Genomic DNA, 19276 nt, shown 5'->3' with positions numbered 1-19276 from the left:
ATTTAATAATTGGAAGATTATAACCCTGCACTAAATGCAGGTGGAGGTTAAATTATTGGAAAATGTGTTTTCATAGAATCATAGGTCAATAATAATTATATGGTGCTCACAAAAAATAGAGTTTATATGGTGAATTTTATTTTGTCATATATCCGCACCTATTCTTAATATAAGAACTAATATTATATTCAATTTGGTCCTAAATATAAAATCTCAATCTATTTTATCTTTTATATTTATCTATTTTTTTAAAAATAATAATTATAGCATTATTAATAGCACATGTTAAAAGTTACATTAAATACTAATTCTAACTAATAAAAGTGATTGGTAAAAATATTTTAAAAAAACACTTATTTATTATAAATGATTATCTTAACAAGTTTTTTTAATATACTCAAATTAATTAACTAGTTCTTATATAAAAAAAAATTGGTTGTAGCATAACAATTTGTAAGAGACATGGAATGGTATGCTTTGGATAATAGAATCAAATTTGAATTATTCTTTGACCTCACTGTGTTTAATTACATAACTTCTTGGCAAATTAACTCGAGTTTTAAGGAACAGTTAATTCTTAAGAAAGTTAGTTTATAAATTACTTGGTTAAGTTTGTATTTCTCACGAAGGTACAATTATTTTTCAAACATATATATATAGAAATTTTCTTTTTTGGTTAAGGTGCATATAATATTTTGTTAATTGTGTCTAATACTTTAAAGTATTTTATAGTGCTTTTAGCGCATTGAATTTTTTTTTTCACTTACATCTAATATTTTTAAGTATTTTGTAATTTATCTAATACTCTAAAATATTTTTATAGGCGTTCTAAAAGATACGTTAATGCTTGATATACATTTATTTAACAAGCCTTTTGAAAAGTTAGTTACGAAGTTAAAATTACTCATAACATAAAGCTTTAAAAGTAAAATTATTTCTGAAAAAATTAACACTTTAATATCAAAATTGTAAAACAAAATATTTTAGACTACTAAATATATGTGAAAAAATATAGCAGAGTGTTAAACGCACCATAATATATTTTAAAATTCTGAACGAATCTGACAAAATATTTCTGGTTCCGAGTTGGACTCAGCGTAATCCTTAGTATTTTTTTTTATTTGATAGACAAAAATGTTGCGAAAGTACAACTTAAATTTTATTCAGGAAGTTACTTGTATAATTGTAAAAAAAGTGTGGGAATTTTCCGTGTCCTTTGAGAGTCCAACTTTCTCCTCATAATTACCCTCACTAAGAGAGGCTTTATTTAGAAATGTTTTTCCAGATCTAATATTGCTAGATTTCCGACCCACCCCGATGGGAAACCGAATATTTAATAAACTGATTTTTCATATTAAATATTTATATAAATTAGATGAGTAATTTAATTTATATTATTCGAATGATATAAGCATCAGATACAAATGATTTCCTCTATCCCGTAGACATGTTTTCAAGCCTCTTTGAACGTTTCTGCAGCAAACACACCTTCAAACTGAGAGGTCGGGGGTAAGGCTAGCGGAAGGGGCGAGGGCAATTTGGGTAATGCAATTTCTTAAGTATTATCTCCGGTCTTAATTATAAGACTTTGTTTGCAGTCTGTAAATAAAGTTTTATAATTAGGACTGAAGACAGTATATTTTTGCTTTGCTTGCGTCACCAATTTGTGTAATTTTGTACTTATGACTTCAATGGTGACGAAGGAAGAAGTGTGGTGTGATTAATGCCTTGAAGCAATACACACAATACAAAATATTAAGGATAAAGGAGTGGCTAACATTCCGGGAACATTAATATATCCACAGTTTGTGAACTACCAAAACAAAGACCTAATTAAAAATAGCTCCCATTGTTTCAATCAAATCTTTGTCTCAGAACAAAAGGGCACATATGATCTCATTTGGGGATGAGGATAATAATAGCTTCAGAATTTTTTCACGCTTTCAAACAGGAAGAAAGCAATCTGTCTTTAAGTCCTTGGAAAAACCACACCTTAAAAATTAGTTGTTGGTGTTAAGCAATCTAAATTCTTATAAGGGCCCTCATTCAAAGCAACATTCGTGATGTGAAACTCATGACATTGCATCTTTCTCCGCATTGCAACTTTTTCGAGAGTTTATGTCTTGGCTGCTCCACGTTATGACTAGCTGGCCTCTCTAAAGAGAACACTTGAAACCTAGTCGTCGGAATTGGGGAAACCAATGCCTTGTAATTAAAACAAGATTAATATTAGAAATGAAAATAGGCTGGGTTGGACTAAGTTTTAGCTAAACATGTCTGGCCTGCAATAGATATCTAAAATCTAGGCTTGGGCCTAAGCTTGTATATAAGTTTTTTTTTTTAAAGGTGTGAGCTGGAGTCTTCAAAAGGTCTCACAAGACTTGAAACCTGTCTAAAAGCCTAATTAAAATACAGGCCTTTAAATAACAAAAATTAAGGGAGAAGAAGTGAGCTAACATTACTATATTGAACAATAGAAAATGAGAGAGGTGGAGATGAATGATAAATGAAAAGGGGTTGATCTTATGTAGGATGAAAAAACCTGCCTAAATAAACAAAAAAAAACTTAACTTTTTTTTTAATAGTAACTTTAAGAAATAGCTTTTTATAACAAAACCATGCTAAATACGAACCCAATTATATCACAGTCGTCTACACTAACTAACTACATCATAATGTTATCCGTGATAGAAAAGAGCAGCACCCAATCATACATCCTATCACGGATTAAAGAACTTTTCTTAACTCATTCAAATACAACCTATGTAAGAAATGATCAATCTCATCTAATATGGTTACAAAACAACATATAATATAGCTCATAGATCAAAATATTGAGAATTAAATGAGAAATTCATATTTTATAATTCATAAACAAATTATATGCGATCCTAGGCCTCTAGCCAACTACCAGCACGCATATCACAACAGTACAACTCAAAGGATATAAAACATAATAATGCATGAATCAATTAAACACAGTTTATCCTAAAGTGGCAATATATAGGATACAACATAGCTCATAAATCGAGGAGACGCTACAAGTCGCTAATGTAGTTTTACTCCTCCTGAGCCTTCCTTAATGTCCCTCATCTAAAACTTTCGCCTAAAAAATATTAAACAATAAAGACGAGACAACGTCTCAGTAACTAAAACCCTACCTATCACACACACTAGCATGGGCTAGCGAGGTGTCAGGTGGGATACATCGAGTTAAAAACAATCAATAGACATTTATTTAACAGTTAAACTCACAATAACCATATAAGTCAAATATTTCTGCCAATCTCATACAGCTGATAAATTTCAAAAGAGATAACATACTTTTCATTTTATTCAAAAGATATAAATATCAAATGAAGATACCATGTCATATGAAATCCATGAACCCAAATCTATCTTTATATTCTCCTTATTTCCGCCGACTGGACCCATGGGCTAAGTTCTTTCCATTTAACTGGCTAATCTAACAAACTCACCACTCGAGTGATATGGACCGATCAAAGACCACAGAGCACTCAGTGGACCACGGGTAAGGGTGAGCAAAACCGAATCGAATTTAATTTCGGTTTTTCGGTTCGGTTATTTCGGTTTTCGGTTACATATTCGGTTTTTATTTTTGTAATAATTCGGTTTCGGTGTTTGGTTCGGTTAGTAGAAAAAAATTCGGTTATAACCGAAAAAACCAAAATGAATATATTATATATTTATATTTAATAAATATTATTATAATAAATATATATATATGGGTTTATGTGAACTCTTTAAATATATTTATATTCAATAAATATGGTTATAATAAATATTATTGTAATAAATCACATTAAATGATGAAATATTTATTAATTAATGGTTGTAATTGTGTTTTATTATTATTATTAATTTAAAATCACTTTCATATTTATATATTTCGGTTAATTGGTTAACCAGACCGAAATAATTTGGTTAATTCGGTTTCGGTTAGTTCAGTTATCGGTTTTGGTTCGATGTTTAAATTTGCTCTATTCGGTTATTTGGTTAATTCGGTTATCATTGATAACCAAACCGAAAAATTGAATACTCACCCCTAACCACGGGTCCCCCCTCGAAGAACTAGTGGGGTGTCGCAGTCCCTCGAAAAAATAGTGGCCAACCATAAAGCTCTGAATGGAGGCTAATACCACGTGGTAAGTATATAAATCTCAATAACTCCAATCATCTCCTTCCCCCACCCAAACTAGATGTACAGCATGGAAAAAAAAAACGGACCAGACTGGCCGGTTCAACCAGTGAACTGGCCTGATGTCCGGTCTGGGTTAAGGCAAGAACAGGCCAGGGTTTGAACCGGTGGTAAACCGGTTGAGCCGGTAAGAACCAGTGTTAAACAGGGTAAACCGCTGGTTTAGGTGGTTTATCTGGTTCACTGTTTTGCCCCCTCCAGAGCCCAAAAATGACGCCATTTCATTTTTTAAAAAAAATTGCAAACCGAATCCAAAACCGGCTCGACCCCGCACCCTCGCTCGACCCCGCGCCCGTCTCCTTCTTCCTCATTTGGTCTCCAATCTCCATCTCGTCCTCGCTTGCCCTCGCAGCCGCCGTGTGCTCAGCTCACTTCCCCATCCTCGGTCCCAGCTCACTGAATCTCGCCACCGTGTGCTCACTACCCCGTCCTTGGTGTGTGCTCACTGAATCTCCCAGCTCGCTGAAGCTCGCACTCCTGACTGCCCTCACTCTCGGTGTGGTCATCGATCGTCGTCCCCTGCCTCGCCTGAAGCTGCTCGGTGCCCTGTCGTCGCCTCGCCTGAAGCTCCTCGCCTTGCCTGTGCCGTCAGTGCCTTGTCGTCGCCGATCCAAGTTGTTAGTGAGCGGCTGAGTGCTCGCTGATCTCAGTTCTCCCAAGTCCAGCCTCCCAATTTTCATTTGAACTCTTAGTCTCTGCTCTCGGCCACTCTCAGCAAACTCACCCATTTTCGTTTGAACTTGGAAGTGACGGTGATAATCTCTGCCATCTATTATTTTTATGGTTTGATTTTGCCATTCTGGAATCTGAATTCTGCTTCTGCTTGAGGATATTCTGTGAAAATTAATTTGTATATGCTTGAGGATATTCTATGTTTGGTTTGCATAAAGGAATAATTTCATTAATTTGGTACTCTGGAATAATTTGATGCTCTAGTTTAGAATTACTTGTTTGGTTTCAAAATTGTAAACTGTGTTTGGTTTAAAATTGTGGTCATTTCATTGTATATAGTTATATACTGAAGTAGTGAAGTTTGAATATGTTTTCAGTTTTAAAACTATGGACGGTTCCCCACTTTGTTCAATATGAAATCTGAAACTGAATAACTTGATTGTTTAATCATTAATGTTGTGTTAAGCTTTTGATTTGTTTTTTTAGTAGCAGTGATGGATATTTCAAATAACCAAAGTTCTAGAAATGACAACATGACTCCTAATACTGGATCTTCAAATCCCCCTACCGAAACCTCCACACCCACATCCTCATTACGTGCCAAAACTGATCCAGCATGGGCACATATTGCGTACAAAAAAGAAGGAACACAAAATATATATACGTGTCTTTTTTGTACTAATAGTTATAGAGGAGGTGGGATAAATAGGATAAAGCAACATCTTGCTAGCACTGTTGGTCAAATAGCTGCTTGTAAAAAAGTTCACATGATGTACGTTATAGAATGGCAGAGTCTTTAAAAGAAGGGTCAAAGAAGAAAACTATTGAAAACATAGAAGAGAAAGTAAAAGAAACTCATGTTGAATCACCAAATGTCACAAGTAGTGTGAGGAAGAGGAAAGCTTCTGGGAGCATAGACAATTTTTTTGCTCCTAGGACAACTCCTGATTCCCAACCTGGCATTAAGAGTGCATTAGCAACTAAAGAAGCAAAGCATAATGTGAAAATGTTGATTGCTGAATGGGCTATTGTAAACTGCATTCCGTTTAAGGCGTTTGATTGTCCTTTATTTCAAAAAGCTGTGGATGGCATTGCTTCAATAGGGCCTGGGTTTAAAGCTCCTAGTGCTTATGATTTTAAAACCAACTTGTTGAGTGACTGGAGAAAAGAATGTCAGTTACTCATTGATAGCCATCGAGCTAAATGGAAAAACAATGGTTGCACACTCATGGCTGATGGATGGACTGATGTTAGACAGCGTACTTTGATAAACTTCTTAGTGTATTCTACACATGGTATGGTATTTGTGAAGTCTGTTGATGCATCAGATCTAGTTAAAGATGCCAAAACTCTATTCACACTATTTTGTGAAGTCATTGAGTGGATTGGTCCTAAAAATATTGTTCATGTGGTGACTGACAATGCAGCTAACTATGTAGCATGTGGTAGATTGATTAAAGAGAAGTATAAAAGTATTTATTGGTCACCTTGTGCTGCACATTGTTTGAATCTTGTATTGAAAGACTTTTCAAGCATGCCTCATGTGTCAGACCTTGCATCAAAGGCATCAAAGATAACTGTATTTGCATATAATCATATGGTTTTCTTATCATGGCTGAGGAAAAGACCGACTTGGAAAGAAATTGTGCGTCCTGGTGCCACAAGGTTTGCTACCACATTTATTACATTGCATAGCATATATATGCACAAGAATGACTTGCAAGCTTTAGTTGTTGATAAACACTTTGTGGACCACAAATTATCAAGGACTGAAGCAGGAAAAAATTTCAGTGCAATCATATTGGACAATCGGTTTTGGAATGATTGTTATCAAGTTGTGAAAATTGTATCTCCTCTTATAAAATTGTTGAGAATTGTTGATTCAGATGAGAAGCCTTCATTGCCTTATGTTTATGAAGGCATGCGAAGGGCAAAAATGGCAATTAAAGAGATGTTTAAGAAGAACAAGGACCTGTATAAGCCGTACACAACAATCATTCAAACTCGATGGGATAAGCATTTGAAGACCAATCTTCATGCAGCATCATATTTGCTGAATCCTGCAATCACATATGCTCCAGACTGCCCGATCAAGTCAAAGTTAATGATGGCTTTAATTGATGTGGTGGAGTCTTACTCAGACGAAGAGGTTGATGGCTTCTTGGTAATGAAACAAGCAACTACTTATCGTGAAGCTAAAGAATCCTTCAGTAGACCATCATGTCAAAAAGCAGCACAGAAACTTGACCCTTGTAAGTGTTTGTATTTAATAGTTAATAGTATATTGATGGTCATTCACTAATTTTATATTTCATATTTTCATGATTTAGATGAATGGTGGACATATTATGGATGTTCAGTGCCAGAGTTGCAACGTGTTGCGATGCGCATTCTTAGTCAAACTTCTTCTTCTTCTGGTTGTGAAAGGAATTGGAGTTTATTTGAACGCATTCATACAAAAAGAAGAAATAGATTGGAGCACAAGAGGCTAAATGATTTAGTTTTCACAAACTATAACTTGCGATTGAAGCATAGGTAATTTTATAAGTTATGGCTGCTTTTATTTTGATATGGATTTACATCTAATTGAAATTTTATTTGTCAGGAGTACATTGAAGAAGCAGAAGGCAAGCTATGATCCTATTGACTATGAAAACATTGATTTGGTGGACTTTTGGGTGACTGAAGAAGATCCTGTTCCAGAGTTTGATGATAGAGATGTGGCGACATTTGAAAGTGTTTTCAACAATGAAGACATTTCAAATTTGACAACTCCTGGGAGGGATAATGAAGGTATTATTATCTTAGTTTCTTAGAAGTTATAAATATTTTTATTTTAATATTGATTTACACTTAATTGACATTTTATTATTGTCTTATTTAGGTGGTGATGATGATATGAATATTGTTGAACCTCCACCTCTGCAAGATGATGTTGCTACTCCTTCTACTTTTCCTCTTCCAACTATTGATGTCTCCATTCCTGGCCCTGCCAATGAATTTAATGATGATTTTGATTTTCTGTAGTGATGAAGATATATATTTGTTAATGGTAGTTTGGTACAATTAAATGTTTAAACTTTAAACCATGTTGGTTGTTTTTTGTATTTTGTTAAATGATTATTATTAATGAATGTTATTTTTATTGTCATTGCTAATTAAATTATATTATTTTAATATAACCGGTTTGACCCCGGTCTGACCCATTAACCCTTGACCCATTATCTAGACCGGTTCAGTGTCCGGTCCGGTTTTTTGTTCATTGATGTACAGGGTTCAAAATAACACATTTATATGTATAATCAACCGAATTCCAGAATGACACTTCATAGTCATAATCATTAATTTCTAACAATACAAATGATTTTAATTCTTTTCAAAACAGTATCCCACAAGATAGTTCATACAAAACATAATATATGTATACAAAACTTAGTTATAAAATCACTCACCAACCTCATACCAATGCATGTAACAGATAGAAATTTAGTTACCTGGTCTCCTAGCTAACAATCAAGTACAAATGAGGCCCGTACTCGAAAATGCCACAATAGGGTTTATATCTACAATTGAAATTAAAACATTATTTTTACAGTATTAGAGTAAACTACTCACAAATTTCTAACCTTTAACGCTCCCTCTAATACCCTCAGGTGTTACTCAAAATTCTAGCTCGAAAGGCTTTTTCTAAGGTTTAGGGTAAGAGCATATATGTGATGATTTATATTCAATTCCTAGGCTCTATTAACTTATGTTATCTTTAATTATTAAATTATATCATTTGAAGCACCAAATTCATAACCTAGATAGAGAACCCTCAATTTATAATTTATGTTCTATCTTCAAAGAATTTAGACAAACAGCCTCAATATGAGTTAATTTATTCTTATTGTAGAAGTCTAATTATTAATCCAACCGTTGAATTTAATATCTTACATGTCACAAGACTACTCTCTAAATTTCGGGTTAATCCAATGGTGAAAAAATTTAAAAACACTAATTTACTATCTAGTATTATATTTACCAAATCTAAAAAACTAAATGAAAAACGTACCTAATAACCTGTAACTCAGACATTCAATTGACGATCCAACCGTTGAAACTAACGAGTTTGAAGTCTAGGATCAGCTGACCAAATTGCAGCCCGATCCGACGGTTTATAAATCCGTAAACAACACTTTACTGAGACTATCTCAGTTTTGTGTGAAAATTATTTAATTCATCGTTAACTCTCCCCTACTACCACCTATATATAGGCTCCTAGAGCTTCCTCTTCTCATCATTTAGTTGATGTGGGACTTCTTAACATTGCTATTTTATCCATCTTCTTATCATTTAATCAATGTAAGACTTCTTAATATTACTATTTTATTCATTTTCTCATACCCACACACACACACATATACATAAAATCAGAATTATTTTAATTACATATATGTATATTTAACCTCTACTTATTCTATAAAAATTTCTTTAAATATTAAATATATGAAAATTAGAATGTTACATAGGAATGTTATGATGTGAAACTCAGGGTCAAATTAAAGTTTGTGATTTTATATATACTTTATAAAATTGGTTTATAATATATAACAACACAAATTTAATTTAAAAAAAAACTAAATAGACTAAGTCTGTAAGTTTGTAAGCTAGGCTTTATGAACATAAGCTTAGCCTGTTTGCTTAAATAGGCCTGAATATGGGTATGGACTATTTACTAAATAGCTAGGCTAGGTTTTATGTAGGCTACGCCATAGACCTCTAATGGGAGCCTAGCCTATTTTCATCCCTAGTTAAGATGTTCCAAATATCCCGAAATATTTTCTCTAGTGCATCTAACATTCTAAGATATTTTGTGGTACATCTAGTATTTTTAAATGCGTCCAATACTTTAAAATATTTTTCAGTGAATCCAACATCTTAAAGTATTTTTTTTCAATGAGTCCAACATCTAAAAAAAAAAATTTTGGTGTATCCAACACTAAGGCCCAAAAAAAATATTTAAAGGTGTTGAATGCACTTAAAAAATATTTCGAGATGCTAGATGCACTATAAAATATTTTAAGGTGCTGAATACACCTGACAAAATAATTTAAGATGCTAGATGTACCTTAACCCTTAAAATAACTAATGCTTCTTTTATTTTTTCCCAAAAAAAAAAGAGAGAGAGAAATAATCAAGGCCTCTTTGCTGTACAAATAAAAAGATAAAATAATTAAAGAAAGGAGACCTTAAGGTCCGTTTGGTATGAAAAAAATGGAGAGAATGGGGAAATTTTTAATGAACTTGATTTGAAGTGGAGTTAAAAACTTTAAATTAATTTTTATTACTCTTTTATCTTACATTTTTTTTAATTAAAATTTTGAAACCCCACTTCTTCAATTTTTTTAAATTCAGCTTATTAAAATCCCCCGTCCGTTTCCTAGGTGAAGATATGGGTGGTGACTTTGAATATCATGAACTTTAATTTCGACCAATGCTGGGGCTGGCCAGTTAGTGAAGACTGAAGAAATTAATATGCCTAAGCCTCACTTTTCGTTCATGTTTCATGCTAACACGCAAATAAATATAATTATTCAAAAACTAAAGCCTGGAAACTTGGAGAAGCTAAACTAATTTGTGTAACGTGACACTTAATCGCTGAATTCTCCATATCAGAAATAGACAGCATTCATATACACACTTATCATTATATTTCATAGATTAGATTCTTTTTTCATTTAGCATGTCTTTTGTTATACAAAGCTTCCCACAGTGACGCAGTCAAAACCTACTACTTATAAAACACCATGAACATATATTCCCAATGAGAATATTCCTTTCATACTTTATTATATATATAACTATATATATAAACTCCAAAAAACCTGATGAGGTCAACTTCGGAGAAGTCACTAAGAAAATTAAAGATTGAAGACTTGGCAACAACAAGAGAACTTTGGGGATTTCAAGCATTCTTCATGCCTTCTTATAGCCATCTCAGGTGATGCTTTTCACCCAAACCACATAATATAAAAAATAATAAACCCCCTTTGAGGCTTTCACTCTATACATTTGCAGATAGCATATATGTGCATATATGCTAAGAGCAGAAGAAAAGACAGAGGAAAAAATGGAGGATGATGTTGGAAACGAGTCGTTTGATTACAGAACCGAGCTTCTTTCTCCAGCCTTATCAAAGCTGCAGAATGGGACGATGGCAGCTAGGGAACCCTCATGGAGAATCAATATGGATCAGTATCATTTGCCTGAGAGGAACATGCACTCTCATTTTGGCTTTGGCTTCTTCCTCAACACATTAAGTAATTAATACCTTAATCTCAATGATGATCAATTATGTTCTGCTACTTTAATTTGCCTGATTTTGTTACCATCTTCATCTGTTCTATACAAGCAGGGAGAGAAAGAAGACTTGCCAAGTATTACAATAGGCAGGAAAGGGTCCTGCAAGGCTATCAGGAAGTGGATTCATATACTGAATTGGGCGTATTACCCAATAGTTTGACAGAGGTTGGTTTGATTGATTCTCTAGTTACTTTCTTTTCAAATTTGAATTCTATGGGTTTTACAATTTCTCTTCTTTTCTCATAACTCACGCACCCATTATATTCTTTAATAAATGTTCAAGCTCATAATATCTCATACTCTTCTAGTCTTATTTATAAAGCACTTTCATTATATTTCATACAGACTAAAGAAACCTTAAACTGTATTAATTCTTCTTTAAAATATAACAACTTTTCAACTTTACCCCTATTTAATATATACACCTTTAAAAAAATAACTATATACACTATAATAAATGAATAATAAAATAATACATTCATATTAAAAATTTAATAAGATAACTCATAAATAGAACCTAAAAAAATTCTTCTTTCTCCACCTTATAAATGGGAATAAAAGAGTACTTAATATGGGGTACTTAGTGTTAGTTGGGCTGCAAGGTCCTCATAACTAGCATATGTATAGTTTTTCTTGTACTGTATAGAGTCTGAGAAATGAGTTATATTGTGGCTATGTTGATGATTTGCAGGAAGAGACAAAGAAGCTAGAGAGGGGAGAGAGGGCAGCAATATATGCATCAAACATATTCAACATGGTGCTGTTTGTGGCAAAGTTGTTTGCTTCCATAGAGAGCAGGTCACTGGCTGTGATAGCCTCCACTCTGGACTCTCTCTTGGATCTCTTGTCTGGATTCATTCTCTGGTTCACTTCTTATGCCATGAACAAGCCCAATCTTCACCAATACCCTGTTGGCAAGAACCGCATGCAACCTGTGGTAATTCGATCATTCTTAAGTGAAATTCCATTTTTCTATGCACATATTAGATGTGCAGAGTTTGAGAAATAAGATATTTCTCTCCAAATCCAAAACTAAATAGGTTAGAGAGAGGAAAAAGATAGGATTTTGACAGGCCCCACATGTCAAATGAAACATTATTATTCTCAATGACTTAGTTCATTACTATTAAAGCTTTTCTTATGAAATCTAGAGTCATTTCAATTGGTCATTTCTCAATAATAAAACTCAATCCATTGCAATATCTGTATAGGGAATAGTGGTGTTTGCATCAGTGATGGCAACTCTTGGGTTGCAAATTCTGTTTGAATCAGCAAGGCAAATCATCACAAAGGTATGCAAGAATAATGAATTAATAAAGCATGTTTAGAAAATTAATTAATAATGATTAAAATTGAGGGGTAATTAAAATGATTTGGACGTGGAAGGACAGGCTCAGCCGGACAGGGATGAGGAGAAGGAGAAATGGATGGTGGGGATAATGGTAGGAGCAACGGTGGTGAAGGTAGGGCTGATGAGTTACTGCAGGAGGTTCAAGAATGAGATCGTGAGGGCGTACGCACAGGATCATTTCTTTGATGTCATCACCAACTCTGTGGGCTTAGCCTCTGCCGTTTTAGCCATCAAATTCTTCTGGTGGCTTGACCCTCTTGGAGCCATCCTGGTACCTCCCTACAGCTCTCTTTAGCTTTTCTCTTGCTTCTATGATCAGCATTGGTATTCTTTTTTTTTTTTTTTTGTAAGAGCAGTAGATAAGCATCTCTCTCTAGATATTTGAACTTCAATTCTTCAGGTTGAAAACTAAAGGACAAACTTTTTGAGCTAAACCAACATCTCTATTTAGAAATTTGAATCTTAATTTACTACATGAGGAGCTAACTCCTTACACTAAATCCAATCCACGTTGATCTCTTTTGTTTTTTTTTTTTTTTTTGCCAAACACAAGTATCCTCTTATTGAAAATAATTCTGCTTAAGACCCTGTTAAGTATTAAATATGAGTATCTTTCCCAACATGAATTCAAACATTAATTTATAATATTGTGAAAAACTAACCATTTTCACCATACTCAATACCTGTTGCCTTCTCTAGATTTTCTTAACAAGCTAAAATTTAGATAAGTTCATGTCCATTAACTTATCCAAAAGTTAGCCCAAAGACAGAATTGACCGTCTAGGAGCCATCTTCTTTCCACATATTCTATTCTCTTTTTTTTTTCCTTCTTATTGGTACTAAATATGAGTAACTTTTCTAGTAAAAATATGAATATTTATTTATTACGTTGAGAGAAATTAATACTTTTCCTAGGTTCATTGACGTTGGCATTACAGCCTATTCTAGCTTTTCATAACAGCCTACAATTTGGATAAGTTAAGGCCCATTAGTTTACCTAAAAGGCCGGCCCAGAAATAGCATTGAGGTGTTTTTTTTTTGGGAAATGCAGATAGCAGTATACACGATAAGTAACTGGGCGAGGACGGTGATGGAGAACGTGTGGTCACTGATCGGAAGGACGGCGCCGGCGGAGTACTTGGCGAAGGTGACGTACCTGATATGGAACCACGACGAGAGGATAGAACACATAAACACAGTGAGGGCCTACACCTTCGGCTGCAACTACTTCGTGGAGGTCGACATTGTGCTCCCTCAACACACTCCTCTTCCTCTCGCTCATGACATCGGCGAGACTCTCCAACGTAAGCTCGAGAAGCTCCCTGAGATCGAACGAGCCTTCGTTCATGTCGACCTCGACGCCGATCACAAGCCCTCGCACAACCCTCAGGCTCAGCCACAAGATTAATTTGGGGGGAATTGAAGAATATTTGACCTAATTAATTCAGGCCCCCAAATTAAATCACAAAAACATGCGTGTGCGCCGATGTGTGAGAGAGCTAGTCTAGATTGGATGCGGATGTGATGAGACGTGGTTATTTCTTGTTTAATTTTTAATTAACTTGTGTGTTGTTGAGGTGAGCGTGGTGATTAATTGTGATCTGATTTAATTTTTCAAAAAACAAATACTCTTCTGGTTCTATTTATAAATTACTTCCAATATGTTTCACACAGAATAAAAAAATTTAAACTTTATTAACTTTCATTTAAAAATTAATAATTTTATAACTTTATTCCTATTTAATATTTATTATATCTCATATAAATAAAATCAACACAATAATAAACTTATGTGTTGTTGGGGTGAGTGTGATAGTTAATTGTGATTTGATTTAATTTTTTTAAAAACAAATAATTGTTATGTGGATTCAATTTAGGGCTTTTTTTATTCCATGACTTCATATCTGTTGGAGGGCTTATAATGCGATTCATTAATTCTTATTTTATGAAAGTTTTATGATTAAAGTAATTTTAATATTTCACTCTCGGTGGCTACAATACACTTAATTCATTTAATATATTTTGTAATATAATTGAACTTAAATACAATTTAAGCAATTTAAATTTTAAAAGTTATTTGAAATAATAACATGTGTCGCAATTACTATCAATAAATTTTTTTTTTATCCAACACTACTACATTCATTTGGAAAAGAATATATGAAAAGGCGTTTTCTTAATACATAATTATAAAACTATTTTTAAGATGATAACCATGATAATTCAGTGAAAAAACTGAATGGTTTTTTTTATAAATAAAATATTATTTTATATTATTTCATTATTTTTTTGAAATAATAGTTTTTATAATATTTAGGATGTTACAATATACCTATTTGTATGACATAAAATGTTAGGGAAAAAAAAAACAGAGACATAAAATCAATATCGCTATTTGATATATAAATACTTCTGTACGTTAGAAAATATTGTCTATCCTTTATCTTCAAATTTCGGAGGAAGTTAAGTTTAATTTATGCTATCGGTAGAATATATGCTCTTCATGTCTTTGAAAATTGTCCAATATGTTTGCCCATTGTTTTTTATTTTTTTATTTTACCGTCGTTCAAAGTTCAAACTATGTATATGTTGTTGAATATTCAAAAACAAATGATTGTCCCGTGGATTCTGAAACAATATCTTTTGACCATTTTAAATTATATCTTTATTCTAATGGTTTCTCAAGCTCCTATATCTCATGGAGAACGTTTTTGATTAAAAATGTTAAATAAAATAATTAATTATAATAAATACGACATGATATATACGAAATAACTTATATAACATTATTAGATTATACATAGTTTATACATTACATAAATTAATTTCATAAAAATGATAAAAAATAGTTGGTCAATATCTTATAGTCAGAATCAAAATCGAAGGTCTAACCGGCTCTTGCATTTTAAAATAGAGGAGTGTGAGATAAGCATATCATTACAGTAATCTCTATTTAGGATCAAAATCTGCTTAAGGCAAGCAGATTACATTGGGCAAAACTGATTTTTCTTCTTCTCCTTCTTTTTTGCCAGAAAATCTGAACTTTTTCAAACACCATTTTATGTTACTGATATCTAAATTAAACATACACTAGTTGATCTGCAAAAAGATCTCAGGGATGATGAACCAGATTAGAATTAGTGTGTTGAAAAGATTAATTAATCCTTCTATCCACTTTGTGATCTCAGATACGAAATCACTTTCTTAATCAATAAGCTCTCTCTTTCCAATCAATTAAATACATATTTTCTTAATATAAGACTTATCATTTTGGTAACATGCACTATGCAGAATGATTAAGTAATAATTAGACAGATCAGACATGATGATTAAATGATAGACTTTAATAGTGGGGCATTGATATTTATCTCTTCCTAGTGCGAGCGACGTAATTTATTATTTATTCGAGTATTAAAAGCACCCATCAACAGGCCAAGGCCATATCTAACACACAATCTGTTACTTATGTACCTAATCAAATCATTTATTTCCGAATGGGTTAATTTAAATATCTTATGTTTCTAGAAAAAGCACAGTCAAAGCTTTAAAGGCTTAATGCTTAAAGCATTCCTCTTTTTTCTTCACGTTTTTCTGCTTTTTAGATGATCAAAATATTCTTTGAATATTTATAATATAATGTATCAACCATATTACTCCTTCGATCCTTAATATGAGATACATTTAACTAATTTGATTAGATTAAGGAAGTTAGGTAAGTTAGTTAATTATAAGAAAAGTGACACATTTTTTCTAAAACACTATAATTATCTTTCTTAATACCTCATCTCCCTCTTTTAGTTGATTATGATTGAGGGAGTATCCATAGGGATAATTTAGAGAAAATTGATAAATATAAGAAATGGATCTTATATTTAGGATCAAAATCAACTCAAGAATTGGATCCTATATTAAAGACCAAAAGAGTATCATGTATGAAATTCATTTGCCAGCCTTTATAAATCAATTGAACATGGGATTAAGAAAGTATTTTCTCATTTGCATTTAGCATCCTGAAACATTTTGCAATGCATATAGCACCCCAAAATATTTTGTGATGTATTTAACACCCTGAAATATTTTTCAGAGGCATCCAGCACGCTGAAGTAGTTTTTTTTGCCTTGATACTGGATGCGCCAAAAAATATTTTTTAGTGTGAGACACACGAAAAAAATACTTTATTATATTGGATGCAAAAAAAGATATTTTAAAATGATAGACATATTTTTAAAAAAATTTCAGGATGCTAAATGTATCATAAAAATTTTAGTATATTGGATCAGCCGAAAAAATATTTTGGATGCTGATTCAGCGTAACCCTTAAAAATAATACTCGCACTAAGTGGGTGGGAAGGAAAAAGAGAGTACTTTTGTCTGCTTCTTACATCAACATGCTCCGCCATATGAATATGATAATGATAGTGATAATTATTAAATGAGCATATTTCTTCCACCAAAAAAAAAAAGAGCGTGCTTAAGTTTATCCACATATATACGCAAAGTTTCTTTTAAAAAACATGTATACGGAAAGTAGATTTCTTTTTTTTTAAAAGAAAAATCTGCAGATGGTGCCCATTGTGCCCTGCTCAATTCCTTATATGATTGAAACATCTCACTCTTTTAGGGAAGTCTTTGTGCCGACCTAGCTTCTTTATGATTAATGATTTAATAATTAAGCATTTGAGGAATAATGCTCCTTTCTTGTTAATTACTTTTATTTTTTTTAAAAATGATGCAAATTTATTTTATTTCTTTTTTTTGAGATTATATTTTTTTTATTTGTAAATTTTTATTACAAATAACATTATTAAAAAAATTGTATATGTCATTTTTAAATTTGATCAAAACACATGCATTTACATGCTTATTTTTTCATTTATATAAAATTCAAGAATAATTTATCTCAATCAATTACCATAAATGTTTGATACTCCATAGATGGCAAAAAATTGTTTAATACTCCACAAAAATGAACATATTTGTATTAATACGGTTAAATTATTTTTTTTCCCGTTTAACACACACAATGACAATTCCTACCTGGTTATTAAAATAAAAAGAGAAAGTTATACATTTAAACAAAATAAAAAAAATTACTCATTATATGGATTTAATCTTAATTATTCCAAAAATTAAAGCCAACCCTACGTGTGCCAACATTTAAAGTTATGGCTCCAAACTACTTTTCCATGAAAGCGAATGGAAAGATTTGTTTTGCTTTGAAGAACGTCAAGTCAAACAAGTTATCAAAAAGAATTTTTGCAACAAAACACGTCTCTTCATTATTGCCAAAAAAAAAAAAAAGAACACGTCTGTCCACAGTACAAATATGTTACCTTCACTTTAGTTTAATATTTAATTTGATCATGAATATAAGATTTTCATTTATTTTATTTTTCATATTTATATTTTTTTCTTAAATTAATTTTTATAGTAATTACACGTGTTAAATGTTTTATTAAATGATAATTCTATCTAATGCATATGATTAGCAAAAGTGTTTTAAAAAATATATTTATTATAAATAACTAACTTAACTAATTTTTATAATCTATTCAAATTATTTAACTGACTATTACGTCAAGTAACGGATATGCATTAATCCTTCTTTAGTGCGCTTAACAGCTTTTTCGCTTTCTTTGGATAGGGGCCAACTGTACCATACGAAATCCATCTCATTCCATGTCTCATAAATTGAGAAGAAGTATATAATTGTTTATTATGATGTTTTAATTGGCTTTAGTCCAAAATAATACTAGTAGACACTATCAAGGTAGGTGACCTATAATAACTTTAAATAGAAAACGCCAATATTGCATGACATAGAATTCTTGGCAAATCAATTTGATACATACTAGTAATTTGAGTGTTATTGTATATTGATGATATTTGTGTTTTGGGGGAGTTTTCTCCTGAGTTATTGAAAAAAAAAGATTAATTCTTGGATGAAATAAATATATTTCATTAGCAGCACCAATAACAACATGCCATTGGTTTAAAAAAATACACAAGGTTTATCGCATTATATTACAAGATATTATTGTGCTTAATTTAAGTCTAAGGTATTTTTTTAAAAAAAATTAGAATAACAAATATAATAAAAATTAATATATAATCAATTTTATGAATACTAATTTAATGAATTTAGTATATTACTCCTCCGGTTTTTAATATAAGATATATTTAATTAATTTGATTAGATTAAAGAAATCAGGTAAGTTAGTTAATTATAAGAAATATGACATGTTTTTCCAAAAACACTATAATCATCTTCTTTATTTTTCTCTCTCATTCTTTTACTTAATTATAGTTGAGAAAGTATCCGTAAGGATAATTTAAAAGAAATTGATAAATATGATAAATAAATTTTATACTTAGAATTAAAATTAATTTAATAATTAGGTTCTATGTTTAGAATTGAAAGAGTATTTAATTATTTGTTGGCGATTGCTTTAAAGTAGAGATAAAATTTGAGAGCATAAGATATTCTGGAGGCAAGAAAAGAATCCACAAATAATATAATAATAATAATATTATCAAATATTCTTAGACAGTGACTCTCCACAACCGAATAGCCTCAAAACTCCAAGCATAAAAGCGACACGTCAAAGGGGATAATCCCAACATTCCTTTTCTAGCTTAGCTCTCCAGTTATTTCCAATGTTCAGATTATTACCATTCTCATCAACAAA

At 31.9% G+C, this 19276-nt stretch overlaps 3 protein-coding genes across 4 annotated transcripts; all 3 read left to right on the top strand.

Moving 5' to 3' along the window:
- Positions 1 to 5675: 5675 nt before the first annotated feature.
- On the top strand, positions 5676 to 7193 carry LOC114752881 (uncharacterized). Its single transcript, XM_028941580.1, has one exon. It carries the CDS (start codon positions 5676 to 5678, stop codon positions 7191 to 7193), a length of 1518 nt encoding a protein of 505 aa, XP_028797413.1.
- Positions 6940 to 7918, top strand: LOC114752876 (uncharacterized). 2 transcript variants are annotated; one of them, XM_028941576.1, is made up of 4 exons: positions 6940 to 7055; positions 7222 to 7426; positions 7497 to 7684; positions 7776 to 7918. In XM_028941576.1, exons 2-4 carry the CDS (start codon positions 7275 to 7277, stop codon positions 7916 to 7918), a joined length of 483 nt encoding a protein of 160 aa, XP_028797409.1. In that variant the 5' UTR covers positions 6940 to 7055; positions 7222 to 7274. The 2 variants fall into 2 exon arrangements, with proteins under 2 accessions (XP_028797409.1, XP_028797408.1); XM_028941575.1 differs by having other exon boundaries at positions 6940 to 7426.
- Positions 7919 to 11003: 3085 nt separating this feature from the next.
- Positions 11004 to 13995, top strand: LOC114752880 (metal tolerance protein 9-like). Its single transcript, XM_028941579.1, has 6 exons — positions 11004 to 11193; positions 11289 to 11401; positions 11928 to 12173; positions 12448 to 12528; positions 12628 to 12858; positions 13639 to 13995. Exons 1-6 carry the CDS (start codon positions 11004 to 11006, stop codon positions 13993 to 13995), a joined length of 1218 nt encoding a protein of 405 aa, XP_028797412.1.
- The last annotated feature ends 5281 nt before the right edge of the window (positions 13996 to 19276 follow it).

The sequence above is a fragment of the Neltuma alba genome, unplaced genomic scaffold (genome assembly GCF_004799145.2).
Source record: "Neltuma alba isolate B1F8T4 unplaced genomic scaffold, ASM479914v2 tig00007588_pilon, whole genome shotgun sequence".
Classification (NCBI taxonomy): Eukaryota; Viridiplantae; Streptophyta; class Magnoliopsida; order Fabales; family Fabaceae; genus Neltuma; species Neltuma alba.
The sequence above is the reverse complement of the archived record's forward strand: the minus strand, read 5'-3'. Positions and strand labels throughout refer to the sequence as shown.